The following is a 13,701-nucleotide window of genomic DNA, read 5'->3' as shown; positions in this document are numbered from 1 at the left end:
TTTTCAATTGATAGCTCAAGATTTTATCATTCTTCTTAAGTCAAAAAAAAAGTAGTGTAATTGAAATTCAGTCTGCAAATAATTCATTCTGAACTCCCTCCCCAGTTTTTTCATACTTTGTGTTTAAGAATTCAAATGTAACGCTAGTAAATGAGGACAGAAAGATGTTTAAAATATGCATATTTGACGAAAACACTATAGTTATGTAAAATCACACAAGAACACACCAAATCATTTTTTCTGAGGTTTAATTTTAACTAATGAATTTTAGATGATGAACGTAATGCCAATCCAAATCTTTGCTTATCTGCAATGCGCAAGCTATTTTTTGTAACTTGAAGGTGAAATAGATTCTTTTCACCATGGCAACGTTTTCTCCCTTGTTTATGGTCTTTCTTTCTTTTCCTTCTCTCTTTTTCTTTCCTTTTTTTTTTTTTTTTTTTTGTCATGAGTCCTTTTTCTTCAACAGTTTAACAAGTCACTTCTGGTTTGGCTAAAGAGCAATCTTAGCACAATAATGTTTCAACTTGCAAGGAAGAACACCCTTATTGAGTTGATAGAACTCCACCAGCTGGATTAGATCTGTAAATCTCGTGTGGCCGTCATCCAGAGTGTGGAACAATTCACCATCGTCTTCCACCTACAGGAGGGAAAACAGCAAACTGGTAAGAAGGAAGAGATACCCACAGGGCAATCCTATCGTACTGCATACTGTGTCTTTATATACTAAAATGCACAAGTGGATGAAACTAAAGGCTAATGAAAAGAATGTTATGATGCGTTGACTTCTTGTTTGTAGCTTCACTTGTATTTAGAAGAATGTCATCTAATCCTAGGATCCGCAGTTGTGGCTGCTCTACTTTCTCTACCTCAAATTCTCCTAACATTCTGTAGTTAGAATAGCCTGACTATTGTGAATCAATAGTGAGAAATCTGCACTATTCAGTGCAAAAGTAAACACAAGATTTTAATGCTCCCATTGACAGAAACTAATTTTCATATCTGAATGTTGTCTACCTAACAGCCTCATCTAGTCTACTAGAAACAAATATTCATATAATTTCTACCAGTAAACTGATTCTGAAGCAATCAAACATGTGAATGGAATGATTGCTGCTGCTGCTGCTGCTGCTTCTCCTTCACCATCATCTTCTTTGTTGGCAGTTAAGTCTTGTGACATCAAACAATTCATACTCACCCAAGGACAATGAAGTTGGGAAGATACTTCATATGGAATTTGGATAATTCCAAAAAGAGGCCATTCAAAAGGGAACACTAGCAACTTAGCAATCTTATATAAAACGTTCCTGAAAGTAGACTGAATCTCTATTGCACACTACCTGCTTCTAACATATAAATCACATGCGTATACACATGAAAACACACACACACACACACACCATCAACAGAAGCAACAAAAATCCTAAAGCAAAGTGTGCTACCCAGAAGCAGAATTACAGAAAATTTTTAAATGTGCTTAGAACAGTTTAAAGGTTCTCCAGTTCTGCAGCACCTGTGTACTAGCCATAATGATTCAAAGCAGAACTACAAAAACAAAACAGTAGCAAAAAAAAACCCCATGTTTGAGATAAGAAAGGGGAAAGGGTTTAAAAATAATGGTTTTTTAAAGAACCACTAGTACAATTCAGAAAGGATCTTTAGTGGCCTTTTAACAATAGGTGGCATGGGGTCCATGCAATATTGGCAAATCATATTTCATGGAAAAAGGGAAATTTAATTTTTACAATTCCTGTATTTCTTATATTAATTCAGGCTCATAAAACCATTTCTGCCAAACTTAAGTCTAGTCAAAGCACAAGCTCCCGGTTATATTTAATAAAAGAGCCAAAGAAAACCAAAGTTTCCAAAAGCTTATGCATTAAGATCATCTCTAATATACAAATGTGAAATCACAAATTACTTACTGGTATAATTTGAAAATGCTTTATTTTTTGTCCATGACTCATTGACAGTACGAAAGTTTTGGGGTTACTCTGACTATCCCGTACCAAGAAAACTCTAAAGAGAGAGAAGGAATTTCATTATGTTTCCACTTTACTCATGTATTTCATAAAAAATATCGTATTCACACATAACACATCTGTGCAGAGAATGGGGCATTAGCGTATTAGTACTTTAACTTATGGGTTATGTTAGTCCCTGAAAAGAGAAAATTATTTAGATTGAAATCATTTTGAACCCCTCTTCAACAATGATCCTCTTTCTTCTTTGAATTCTGGTTCCTGCTATTACATATACAACAGAAAGTGAGAAATGAATATATTCCAGAAAATCAATCCTGAAATCATTTACTAAATGTTTGAGCAAAATGTTTCAAGTAAGAGAAACATCCAAACAACATATACTTTAATCGTGAAGAATGCAGCAGAAAAGCCTCTATAATGTCAGGGTAGAAAAACAAGACACGGCCTGATGGCCTAAGAGCAAATGCTGCCAGGCGTGGATTCTTATTTACTGGTGATACTGCGCAAAACCAGCTTTGTGTTAATTGTTGGCAAACAGATTGTGCAAACAATCCCCACTGGTGACTCCAATACTAATCTCGTTGGGCCTGGGCAAAGAGGCAGCCGAATTTGAGCCATCACAGATGTCTGATGAGATTATCCATTCCATTTGTACTGTGTGAGATTCCGACATTACATCACTGAGAGATGGGACAAAAGGGAGTTTCACTGGCAAATCAAGCTGTAATTCTTTCCCCATTCCCGAGCGGATCACCGCTACCATCTAGTGGACTGCCTGGCATCATCACATCTTTCAAAAGGATGTACCCCCCCCACCCAGTATTTTATTAAAAATTTTAAAAAATATATAGTATCATTCTTTATGCATTTATTTCATAAAATTTATAAAAACTAGGCTCTGAAAGTAGGGAAATTATAATCCTTCAAACAGTTTAATGATTCTTTGTGAATTATTTCTTCGTCTCATGGGATTGTAATTCTGCTGATTGCTCAAATTTATATCTAAAAAGACTGTGCTCCACATAGAGAAGTATATTAAAATCTTCTCTTATTTAGAGTCCAGTGAAATGCTGACTTGCTATTAATAATCTTCCATGTGAAGATGCATTTTTATCCAAATGTCAGTATTAAATCACCTTGCAATCTTGTCATCATCTTAAGCCAACCCTTGAAGATAAAAGACCCCATCAACCACTTGTTAAAATTGATGCTGGTTTCATTTCTCGTCCAAACCTCAATACAACCTCCTTGATTTGTACTGCATTTAAAAAGGGAATTTTGCCAGCATTACAGGAAGTATTTGAAATACTGAGTAATTGGAGAAAAAGATAATTCTTTAGCTTGTAAATATTTCATAATACAATTTACATTTCTCTTATATCTTCCATGGTACCCCACTAAAAGATGACATGAGAAACACTTACGAAGTACTCTTTTCATAGGTTTACACTACTTTAAGCTGTTAAAACTTAGAGAAAATAGGAATGTAAACAGAGAGAAAAAAATAAAACAAGCAGCCAAAATATACAAAAAACAGTTAATATACTCTGCATTAAACTTAAAAATATATATAACATGTAGGATAATGTCATGACACAAACCATACTTTGGAATCCAATTATATGGTCAAATCAGAATGTTGACCCCTCAGAGCAAGTTTGGTTTTAGCTGAGATACAGGTGTTTACACAAAATGGGTAATATTAGTCATCATTAGTTACCTAGTAGAGAATACTATTTAGTTATCTGTTCATTTATGCACAAATGTAAGCACACATGGCATAATAGGTTTTGAATAGATATTGCTCTGACACAACGGTAACTACCCTAGAGCACAGAGTCACTTCTGTTTTATCATACGCTCAAGTCAAAACTGTGTGTATTAACTACGTAATTACCAATCATAAGAATGATCACAGTCACTACTGCTCTAAATCAAACCTACCCATCCACAAGTCCTTGCTGAATAATCAGTCGCTGGGCTTCATCCCTAGAAATTTTGTGGTGAAACCATGGCTGCGACCGGTGGATGGCTGAAGAAATACAATGGGGTAGGGGAAGGTACAGAGCTCTGTTTGAAATCCTCACAATTTAATTACATACACTTTCCACCACAGCCACTCAGTCCCCTCACCCACATGCACTTCCATCCAGCCATTCAGTCCCAGTGAACAGGCACTGACATACCCATGTTTGTGGCAGAGCTCTGGGAAGAGGCGGTTGGGCTACCATGGGTGGCCAGGCGTAAACATCCTTTTTTCTGCACAAGGAAAGGGAAAACAAATTTCACTTTTCGGGTGAGACAAACACAAATCATAAATATTTTGAAGAATGTGAAGCTATTTGTACCCTCCAAGCGAGTCCTTCTTCAACAGCGACTGAAAGGGCTTCCGTGGGATTTTCTATAACTCTGCTTTTCTGGCCTGAGAAGTCCATTGCTACTAGAGAATTTTCTGATATACTTCTCTGGGAAAAAACACATTTTTTTTACCATTAAAATATCTTTATCTTTCAGTGTTTTGCTGGCAATTCGTTTCCACTCTAGAATGTGAATCCAAAGGTGGCTGGCAGGAAATTAAGAAGTTAAAAGTACATATTTAAGATAAAATGGTGCTATAAAATATTTTGGTTAAATAAATTACATAGTTATTTGTTAAGGTCACTGAATTAAATGGTGAGTAAAAAGATTAAAAGCTTTCAAATTTAGCATATCTTTCTCTTAACAGAAACTTATCTCTTCATATTCTCTGGCAAATTCTCTGGTAAAACCCTGTTTCTTGATATTCTCTGAGAACATCAATTTAGAAAGGAGTAACTCTTCCTGTGGCTAAAAGACCCACCACTTTTGAATTAATCTCATTCGAGATAGAGATTTACATATCAACTCTATCTGCTGATAAAGCAGCTGTCTTAAAAGGTTCAAGGTAGACAAAAGGTATAACTTAGATTGACTTACATCACTTCTTGAGAAAGAAATAGTACTCATATTTTATAATGGAACAAAATACAATATGTATTTTATAAGCATATCACATCCATGTTTATCTCACTTAGAAAATAAAATTTAGTGAAATAATGACTCCAGTAATTCCATATTAAATTTTCTATGATTGAATGTATGAACATTCTTTCCATCTTGTGAGGATTAACATAGAAAAACAAGAAGAACTGATGTGAAAGAAGACATCTTCGAAAAAACATAATGTAAATGAATAATAAAGTCTTCCTCTTGCCATTACTTTTTGTTTCCGTATCCTCTGAAGGTGATAATAAAATATCCCAAACCTGGACTTTATTTCTATTTTTTGTTTGTTTAGGGCTCTACTCTGCACCCAGCTTTTAAAAAAGTGAGCCATCCCAGTCATGCATCCTAACAAAATGCAATGATCAAATCTCCAGAGTCTCCATCAGTTTGTTAAGAATTCAAACTTTCCCAAGGGGGGAAAAACATTCAAGAATAGCATGGACAATTTTTAACACTGACTCCCCCTCGTTAACAGTGGAGTGAAACAAAAAATGGAGTTCTAATGGTAAAGGAAGAGCCGGTGTGCCTCTGGAGACTCGTGGTGTAAGATCGTTTTATAACTGCACATGGATTCAGACCTTCCTGGCTTCATCTAAAAGACAGAAGTCAAATGTATGCTTGCAAGAAAACCTTGTCCACACAAAACATTGAGGGGCTCACTTATCGCCACACTATACATCTCACTTCATTAGCATTTGCTATTTCCTCTTCCAACCCTGCTGTAGTGGCCCACAACCTTATTATGGTTCATCTTTATTTCTAGAGATCCAGCATGCAATCTTTCATTTGTTACAGGAGCCTTTGTAACTGACAGCTGCTCTTTCCAGACAGATGCTGTCTCTGTAATCTCTATCTGCTGTCACACCTTACTTTGCCCTTCTCACCCCGTGATCTTCTGTGCCGGGCTGTAGACCAGTCGGATATACTTCTGCTCTGCCGACATTAATGAAAAGCCTCCACCTGCCCAAACCACAGAGTAACTAAGCTCAATCATAATGATAGCCTTATCCTTATAATATCTCTACTTTACGTGCCAAGATGGGCTCTGTAATCACAAGGTCCTGATAACATAAAAATGCTGTTAGTCAAGAAAAATAAACATAACCAGCTGTTCTTGTTCTTTTACTTTCTTTTCTTCTTTTTTTTTTTTTTTTTTTTTTGCCTACAATAGGATGGAACATAAAACAAGATCCCATGTTCTGTAATTACTTGACCTTAGTAGGGAGTCTAAGATACAAATAAATATTTTCATTTGCTACATTAACTACACTAGAGAAAAAACAGGAATATAGCAAATGTGTTCTACTGAATAGCAGGTGGTGGATGAAAAATTAATAGTTTACCTTTGGTGGACAAAGAAATAGAAGTGAAGCAGAATCTGACTTGAACTCAAAAGGTCATTTTCAGCTCAATTTCTTTCACATAAGAAAGCAATGTTGATAACATTCAGAATCAGAGTATTTCTCAAATATGTGTCCCTTTTTCTAGCTCTTTCTTCTGGTGGAATACAGGGCAAGCCCTGAAAAAGGGTCCATGATTTTAATGACATACCTCTTTTTTCAAGAAAGAAGAGGCCTGGGTACACCTTGGATTATTCAGGCCACACTCTGAGATCAGATCCAGTCACTCCTAGTGATCCTGGGATATAAAATGTTTTTCAGGGAGTATAGGTAGGTGCCAACTAGTAGACACACACTCTCACCCCACTTGAAAGATGCTGATAAGCCTGCAGCAGCATCCTTAGCAAGAGGGCACAGAATTCCCTGATACCGTTCTCTCCTTTGCTTCATACAGACTCAAAGGACATCAGAAATGCAACCAATTCCTGAAATTATGCAACTGCCCCCCCTCCCCCATTTTACACTGCAGGACACCAGTGACTCAACCAAGGTCACACAGGCAGCTCAACATAAAAGCAGTGACAAATAGGCTCTTTCTAGGGTCATTTATGTACCTACCACAGGGTGGTACTCACTTTTCAATGTCTAGCTCAGTGTCAAGAGTGAGGGATAATAAAGACTTGAGTAGACTAGTTTTCCCTATCTAATCTCTCCAGTCAGGGCCATACTAACAGATCGTCCCTTAAATGAATCCTTTGTCTGTGCTGAAAAGGACCAAATATATTTGGCTCCCTGAATTATCTGCTGCTGATGCTCAATTCAAAGGTTGATAGGGGTGGCTATTATGTGCTATATATAGCTATGATGTTCATTATGGCATGAGCAAATTTTTTTTTCTTATTTCCCTTCTCAAAATGTATCCGTGGAGAAGTTAAGAATAGTGTTCCTTTAAAAATATAACTATACTCAGTTTTTGGTGTTGCTCACTGAAGACAGTGCCTGGGTGAAAACCAACAGAGGCAGGCGAGGGGTACCGACAGTCATTATAGAGGTCACTGATTTTCCATGATAACCTAGAAAGGTGGGATTCTGTATAGATGTCAAAGTAAACACAAATACCTCCCAAAACATCTCAGTTTCCTTTATGTAAGTTAGAGGTATAATTCTTAAGTAGAGGTATAATTCTTAAGTGCTATTCTGTCTGATCTTGATAACTGCCATACAGGACAGATAGGTCTTCACTACACAGGCCTCCTACAAAATCCCTATTTCCAACCAGATTCACTCAAGAAGTGTCTTTTCCTATCCATTGTGTTGAAAAAGCAAAGTTATACTAACCAAGCTGTCATGTACATATGGATCAGCAACATACCCACTTTCAATGGACAGAGGCAAGAGTAATATCCTGCTTATAATGCGAATGACCGTGATAAGACTAGAAAATGCTTTGTTTAGGACAATTTTTCCCTGTGATTAACAGGACACTAAGCAACTGCCTTCAAATGCATGGCTGCTATTAACATGCTTATCCTAAAAACTTTAGATTCCGAAAGAAATTTAGAAGGACTTAGAAAAGGATTAAGATCATAAAATCCATTATTCTTTCTATATATGTGGATTGAAAGATGAAGGTAAGTTGACAAACTATAAAAATACTCAAAGCAATTGCTTTTATAAAAATTCATTACACTCCTTAGTTTCTTATTTTAGGGCTTAAAAGTGACCTGATACAAAGATGAAAAGTTACTTTTCCATAACATAAAGCAATGTAACCACAGATAGGAGTTTTTTTTCCATATTAGTCTATCAGACTTAGTAATCAACATTATTTCATGCCTCATTCCTAGAACTGAGCATTTTGCCGGCTACATTACGTGTGGGGAAATGTGTCTTCTTTGGTCACAGGCATGAGGAACAGATTTTTAACCTAAGTGGAAATGCAGCATGTTAGCTGATTTGTAACACAGGCACATACACCCGAATTCTTAATACACTCAATATTAAGGAGCAAGAGCAAAACTAGTGGAACATAAACTTTTAAGTTCAGAAATAAATTTCTCACGTGAATGCACAGTAAATTAAAATTCGGTTCTAAAGAAGGGAAAAGATGTGTCTGGGTGTATCTGCAAGTAAATATTCAAGTTGCATTTAGCATAAATCTGAATGGCAGTGCTAGACTTCATGTAATGCAAGATCTACACTGTGGCTAGCAGTTTCTGGGTTTCCTGAAGAGCAGATCTTAACAATTTTTATTGTTAGAAAGCCAGAATGGCAAAGGAGCTCACCTGTGTCTACTTCATCTTCTAAAATTCCAAACCACTGGCATCTATATACTAGGTTGCGACAATTCCAGAGTTAATATTAAAGTAAATAAATAAACCCACCATAAAAATCAATAATTAAGGAAACATCTATAGTTCCAAGGAAAATATTCTATAAATCATATTAAAATGTAATCCCCAAATGTTATAATGACACAGAATGACTCACATAACTCTTTCAATTTTAATATAACATTATCTATTTTAATTGACTGCTTTGTGGTACTCAGCTGCTGTGATTTGATTACATAGGCTGCAATTGTGTGAAATCCAAGAAGAAATAATTCAATATAACATTATGCTGGACGGTGTCAGAGTTACTTTACTTAACCAAAAGGAAAGAGTGTTAAGTGTACTGTAGTGTATATTTATAATGTAATATAATTGTAAGGGAAGAGAATGTAGATATAAAATATATAGATTAATAAATATGGTCCTTACCATGGGTGATATACTCTGAGAACTGCAGCCACTTCTACCTTGATATGGATGCATGTAATTCTGGTACAGCTGCATGCCATACTGCAGAACAAATAAAAACACATTCCCATCAGCTTTACTATACAGGCAATTGATGAAAAATCAATATGTTAATTATAAATCATCAATATAAAAAATAAAAATTATAAGCTTTCCTTAAAACAAATAGTAAAGCAATAATTTTGAAAGGTAAGTGCCCTACAATGATAAAAAAGATAAAAAGATGAGTGTTTTTTACTAGAACCCACACTTAAGGTCTAGCTCACCAGTATAAAGATCTGAAATTGACATTCTTAGTCATTATTCTTAGCACCCATAGCACCGGAAGCATTGGAGTGATATATCACCTATTGATAAGACAGCTCACTTGGAAAGGATGCCAGACTTTATGGAACAAAGACTCCGAAAACCTTACATGCATCTTAAGCAAAATAGGGTAAAATTCATCATAACTCTTTAATAAATGATTGAAAAATTATATCATCTCTCTGGCAATTCCATAAATTTGGCCCTATGTTAAAGATTCTTGGGGCGCCTGGGCGGCTCAGTCGGTTGAGTGACTGACTTAAGCTCAAGTCATGATCTCACCACTCATGGGTTCGAGCCCCGCATCAGGCTCTGTGCTGACAGCTCAGAGCCTGGAGTCTGCTTCTGATTCTGTGTCTCCCTTCCTATCTGTCCCTCCCATGCTCATGCTCTATCTCTCTCTGTTTCTCCATAATAAATAAATGTTAAAAAAATTAAAAAAAAAAAAAAAGATTCTTGACACTGCAGCATCCTCTAGTAACAAAAGTCTTATCACATTGTTTAATTTCTGGCTTTAAATTTAGGGAAATCAAAATGGTGGGAATCAGGCTGATCTCACACAAAGGGTCACAAAATACAATGTAAATGACAGCAGAAAAGTACAACTATGGTACCTTTATTTTCAGGAGGTGGCACTGTAAGACTCTGCTGCCAGGCTACATGGCTAGAAAGAGAGTCTGGTCTGTAAGTGGAATACTAGTCTGAGAAAACATTAAGAATGCTAACTGCCATGACACCTGGGTGGCTCAGTTGGTTAAGCACCCAACTCTTGATTTTGGCTCGGGTCATGATCATAAGGTTCATGGATGCAAGCCCCCAATAGGGCTCTGAGCTGACAGTGCAGAGCCTTCTTGGGATTCTCCGCCTCCCTTTCTCTCTACCCCTCCCTTTGCTTGCACATTCTCTCTCAAAAGTAAACAAATTAAAAAAAAGAAAAAAGTGCTAACTCCCATGGGTTGCCTGGATGGCTCAATCAGTTAAGCGGCTGACTCTTGACCTCAGGGTTCTAAGTTTAAGCCAGTGTTGGGCTCTGCACTGGGTATAAAGCCTACTTAAAAAAAAAAAAAAAAAAAAGCCTATAAACTGCCATAACCAAATTTATCTTGGGAGGCTCACCATCTGAAGCTAGAAGGTACTTCCCTGAGAGTTAAGCCACTTTCTTTAAAACAAAACAAAGCAAAACCACAATGGCACAGAGAGGCCTTTTTTTCTTTTTTCTGTTTTCTGGCTACCCTCAACAATTCTTTCCATTTCACAGAGCCGCAATGAACTTGAAAATAGGTCCTATATAAAAGATTGAGGAGAAACCCTGGAACCCAATCTCACCCTTAGGATGAATTCCATTTAAACATTCCAACAGAGCTGTTCCTCTACTAAAGACTATTTCCTTAAAAGCAATTCCAGCAAACTGGATATATTTGGTAATTAGGCAGAAATCAGAGGGCGGCTTGGAGAGTCTCTGTTCCCAAGATTTTTCTTTTAACATGAATACAAACCTACATTCATTTAAAATTCTCTATGTTGACTTCTTTATCCAATTATTTCCCAACTTATAAAAATTATTTTTTAATTTACAACTTGATTGACATTAATGGGACCTAATGAAATTTACTTTAAATCAACTGTAAAAAGAAGACAGAGAAGGCTAGTTCCTAGTCAAGTTCATTTTGGAGAATATACAATAACCTCTAACCAATACTTTCAAAGGTACATGCATGCTGCTTGGTGGCTCCTTATTTATCAGTAGTGAAAAGCCAGCTATCTACTCATAAGACTGTTTCCTTCAAAGATGGATTATCCCTGGTACCTGTAGTGTTAGGTAGTAGTTCCTGTGTTATTGGTCTTTAGTAGGCATTTAACTCTGGCCGAGAGGTAGGGCATGATTCACCTTAACCTGTCCCTGTCCTACAGAGGGGCAGATAAGTGGCCAAAATATGTTAGAAGCTGGCAGAGTTCTAGCTGAAGGGAAGGGAAGAGGACAACATGTGACTAGGCCACTGTATATGAGCAACTCTCAGATTTTCTATGAATCTATATATATATATATAACCGGAACTTCTTCAAAGCAAACAGGAGGATCTTCCTCTGATACCACGTGAACAGTTTACACGTGTATATGAAAAGCTAAAGAGAAATAAAAATAGGAGGCCAAATTCTTGGAGGAGGCGCTATCTAGTAAGTAGCATGGAAAGAAAATCAGAGGCCCTTTCAGTCTAGTCAAGATACAGACTCATGTCTCCCTGTGCCTCCAACGACGTCCAATGATAAACTGGAAATACAACAGACAAACCAAAGAAGAAAAATCAAAAGATACCTCTAACACCAGGTAAGTCCAGGTGCACCAGCTGACGACAAGCTCTCAGGGGAAAGCAGCTGACTCCCCTATTAGACTGCTTCAAATATGTGTGTGCTGCCAAGCCCTGGCTTCCTGTCTCTGGATACGTTAAAGTGTGAAACAGATCATGCCACGTTCCCATTTGAAAGTGGTAGTTTATCATTGCCTCTAGGATAAAAGTTCTCAGCGGTGCGTGTCTCCCTCTCTGCCTCATCTGGAAAAGCTTTACCGCAATTAAACATACACACACACACACACACACACACACACACGGGACATATATATAGTAGGCATAATAATGGCCCTGATAGATGTCCACATGGTAATTCCTGGAGCCTGTGAATATGGCAGGTTACTCGGCAAAGAGGCATTAATGTTGCAGATGAAATCAAGGGTGCCAATCAGCTAATGCTGACATTAGGTGATTATTTTGGATTATCTAGGTGGATCCAATATAAGCATAAGGGCCCTTCTAAAGTGGAAGAAGAGGCACAAAAGAGAGCCAAGCCATAGCATGAAAAAGTCTTAGCTCAACATTGTTGGTTTTAATAGGAGAGAAAGGGACCATGAGCCAAGGAATCTTGGCGGCCTCTAAAGTCTGGACAGGGTATGAGAAATGGATTTTCCCTCAGTCTCTGGAAGGGAATGCAGGCTCTCCAACACCTTATGTTTAGGCCAAAAAGACCCATTTCAGACTTCCTAAATGACAACAGTGTAGCATAATAAGTTTGTGTTGTTTTAAGCCACTAAAGTGGTCATTTGTTACAGCACCCATAGAAACTAAGACAATGAAGCATCTTTAAAGTGGACATTTGTACCTTGAAAGATGCTTTAAAAAGAATCAAATGAGAAAAAAAAGCAAGGAGAAATCTTCCAGAAGCTAAGCATTCTGTATATGGAAGGATCAAAAAAAGCTTTTTTAATATATTTCATCAATGCTTACACAAACATTTCTTTTTAAATTCTAACATTCATAAGTTTGCCTTAACTTAACTGTGGCATCTTATACTCACTGTGGACCAAGAGACCTATCATTGTCTGAAATGTTTGGTGAGATCAAGAAATCATGTGCCTCAAACCTTGCAAGGGGGATGCGACTGGCTAGAAAGACTACCTTTCTAGGTATGGCAGAGCACCTGTCTGGGACCCTCTTCCTCCCTCAAGTTCCTGATGGCACAGAGCTAGATAGTCTGTATGAAATATGGGTGTCCATTCTCTGAGAGAGAAAATGATTCAGGAAAACCAGACTTAGAATATGAAGAAGCTTTACAGATGCCTCCCCTAATTTATTTCAGATAGATAGATAGATAAATGTATATGTACACAAAATTGGTAAATGATGAAAATCGACTTCCATAAGTCTAAAAAAATATAAAATAACCAGATGAAAATAAAAACCATAAGTGTAATGAAAGCATACCATAATTTTATTGGCAGAATTCTACTTATGCAAAAAATAATGGTGCATCCTAGTAAAATCAGTTGCATATCAGAAAGACTGCTTTAAGGAAGTGGGCTTAAAAAAGAAAAGGAAGTGGGCTTACCATCTGCTTCTGAGTTGGGTGTTTGACCTTGAGATCGAATTAAAGGGAGGAAGCCTTGACTAATAAGGTTGGAAAGCATCTCCTCTACCAGCCTAGCCTGATTTCCAGAGTTCTAATGGAAGGAAAGGGAAAACCAGAGGCCTCAAGGTATTTTCTCTACAGTAACTGTGATGGGTTAAAGGATTCCAAAGAATGCAAGCCTCTTCATCTATAAAATGAGAAGACTGGATGAGGTTATTGGTTCTTAATTAGGCAGACATCAGGAATTCACTCACTAAATTGGAATCCCCAAGTACAGGCTGGGCACACAGGGCTTGCGAATGCTCCTCGGGGGATTCCAATGCACATCCCACTAATTCTTTGGCT

At 37.2% G+C, this 13,701-nt stretch overlaps 1 protein-coding gene across 2 annotated transcripts in view; it reads right to left on the bottom strand.

Annotated features, from left to right (window-relative positions):
• Positions 1 to 231: 231 nt before the first annotated feature.
• Positions 232 to 13,701, bottom strand: part of GRB14 (growth factor receptor bound protein 14) — a 120,623-nt gene continuing 107,153 nt past the window's right edge. For both annotated transcript variants that reach the window (XM_039241999.1, XM_039242000.1), the window contains 6 exons: positions 9,112 to 9,192; positions 4,334 to 4,450; positions 4,172 to 4,244; positions 3,930 to 4,017; positions 1,926 to 2,019; positions 232 to 640 (listed from right to left, as the gene is read on the bottom strand). In XM_039241999.1, the coding sequence (XP_039097930.1) occupies positions 494 to 640; positions 1,926 to 2,019; positions 3,930 to 4,017; positions 4,172 to 4,244; positions 4,334 to 4,450; positions 9,112 to 9,192 (600 nt within the window). In that variant the 3' untranslated portion in view covers positions 232 to 493. The remainder of the gene's footprint in view (positions 641 to 1,925; positions 2,020 to 3,929; positions 4,018 to 4,171; positions 4,245 to 4,333; positions 4,451 to 9,111; positions 9,193 to 13,701) is intronic.

The sequence above is a fragment of the Hyaena hyaena genome, unplaced genomic scaffold (genome assembly GCF_003009895.1).
Source record: "Hyaena hyaena isolate Hyena2069 unplaced genomic scaffold, ASM300989v1 scaffold_207, whole genome shotgun sequence".
NCBI classification, from domain to species: Eukaryota; Metazoa; Chordata; class Mammalia; order Carnivora; family Hyaenidae; genus Hyaena; species Hyaena hyaena.
Note: the sequence above shows the minus strand (reverse complement) of the source record. Positions and strands in the feature narration are given on the sequence as shown.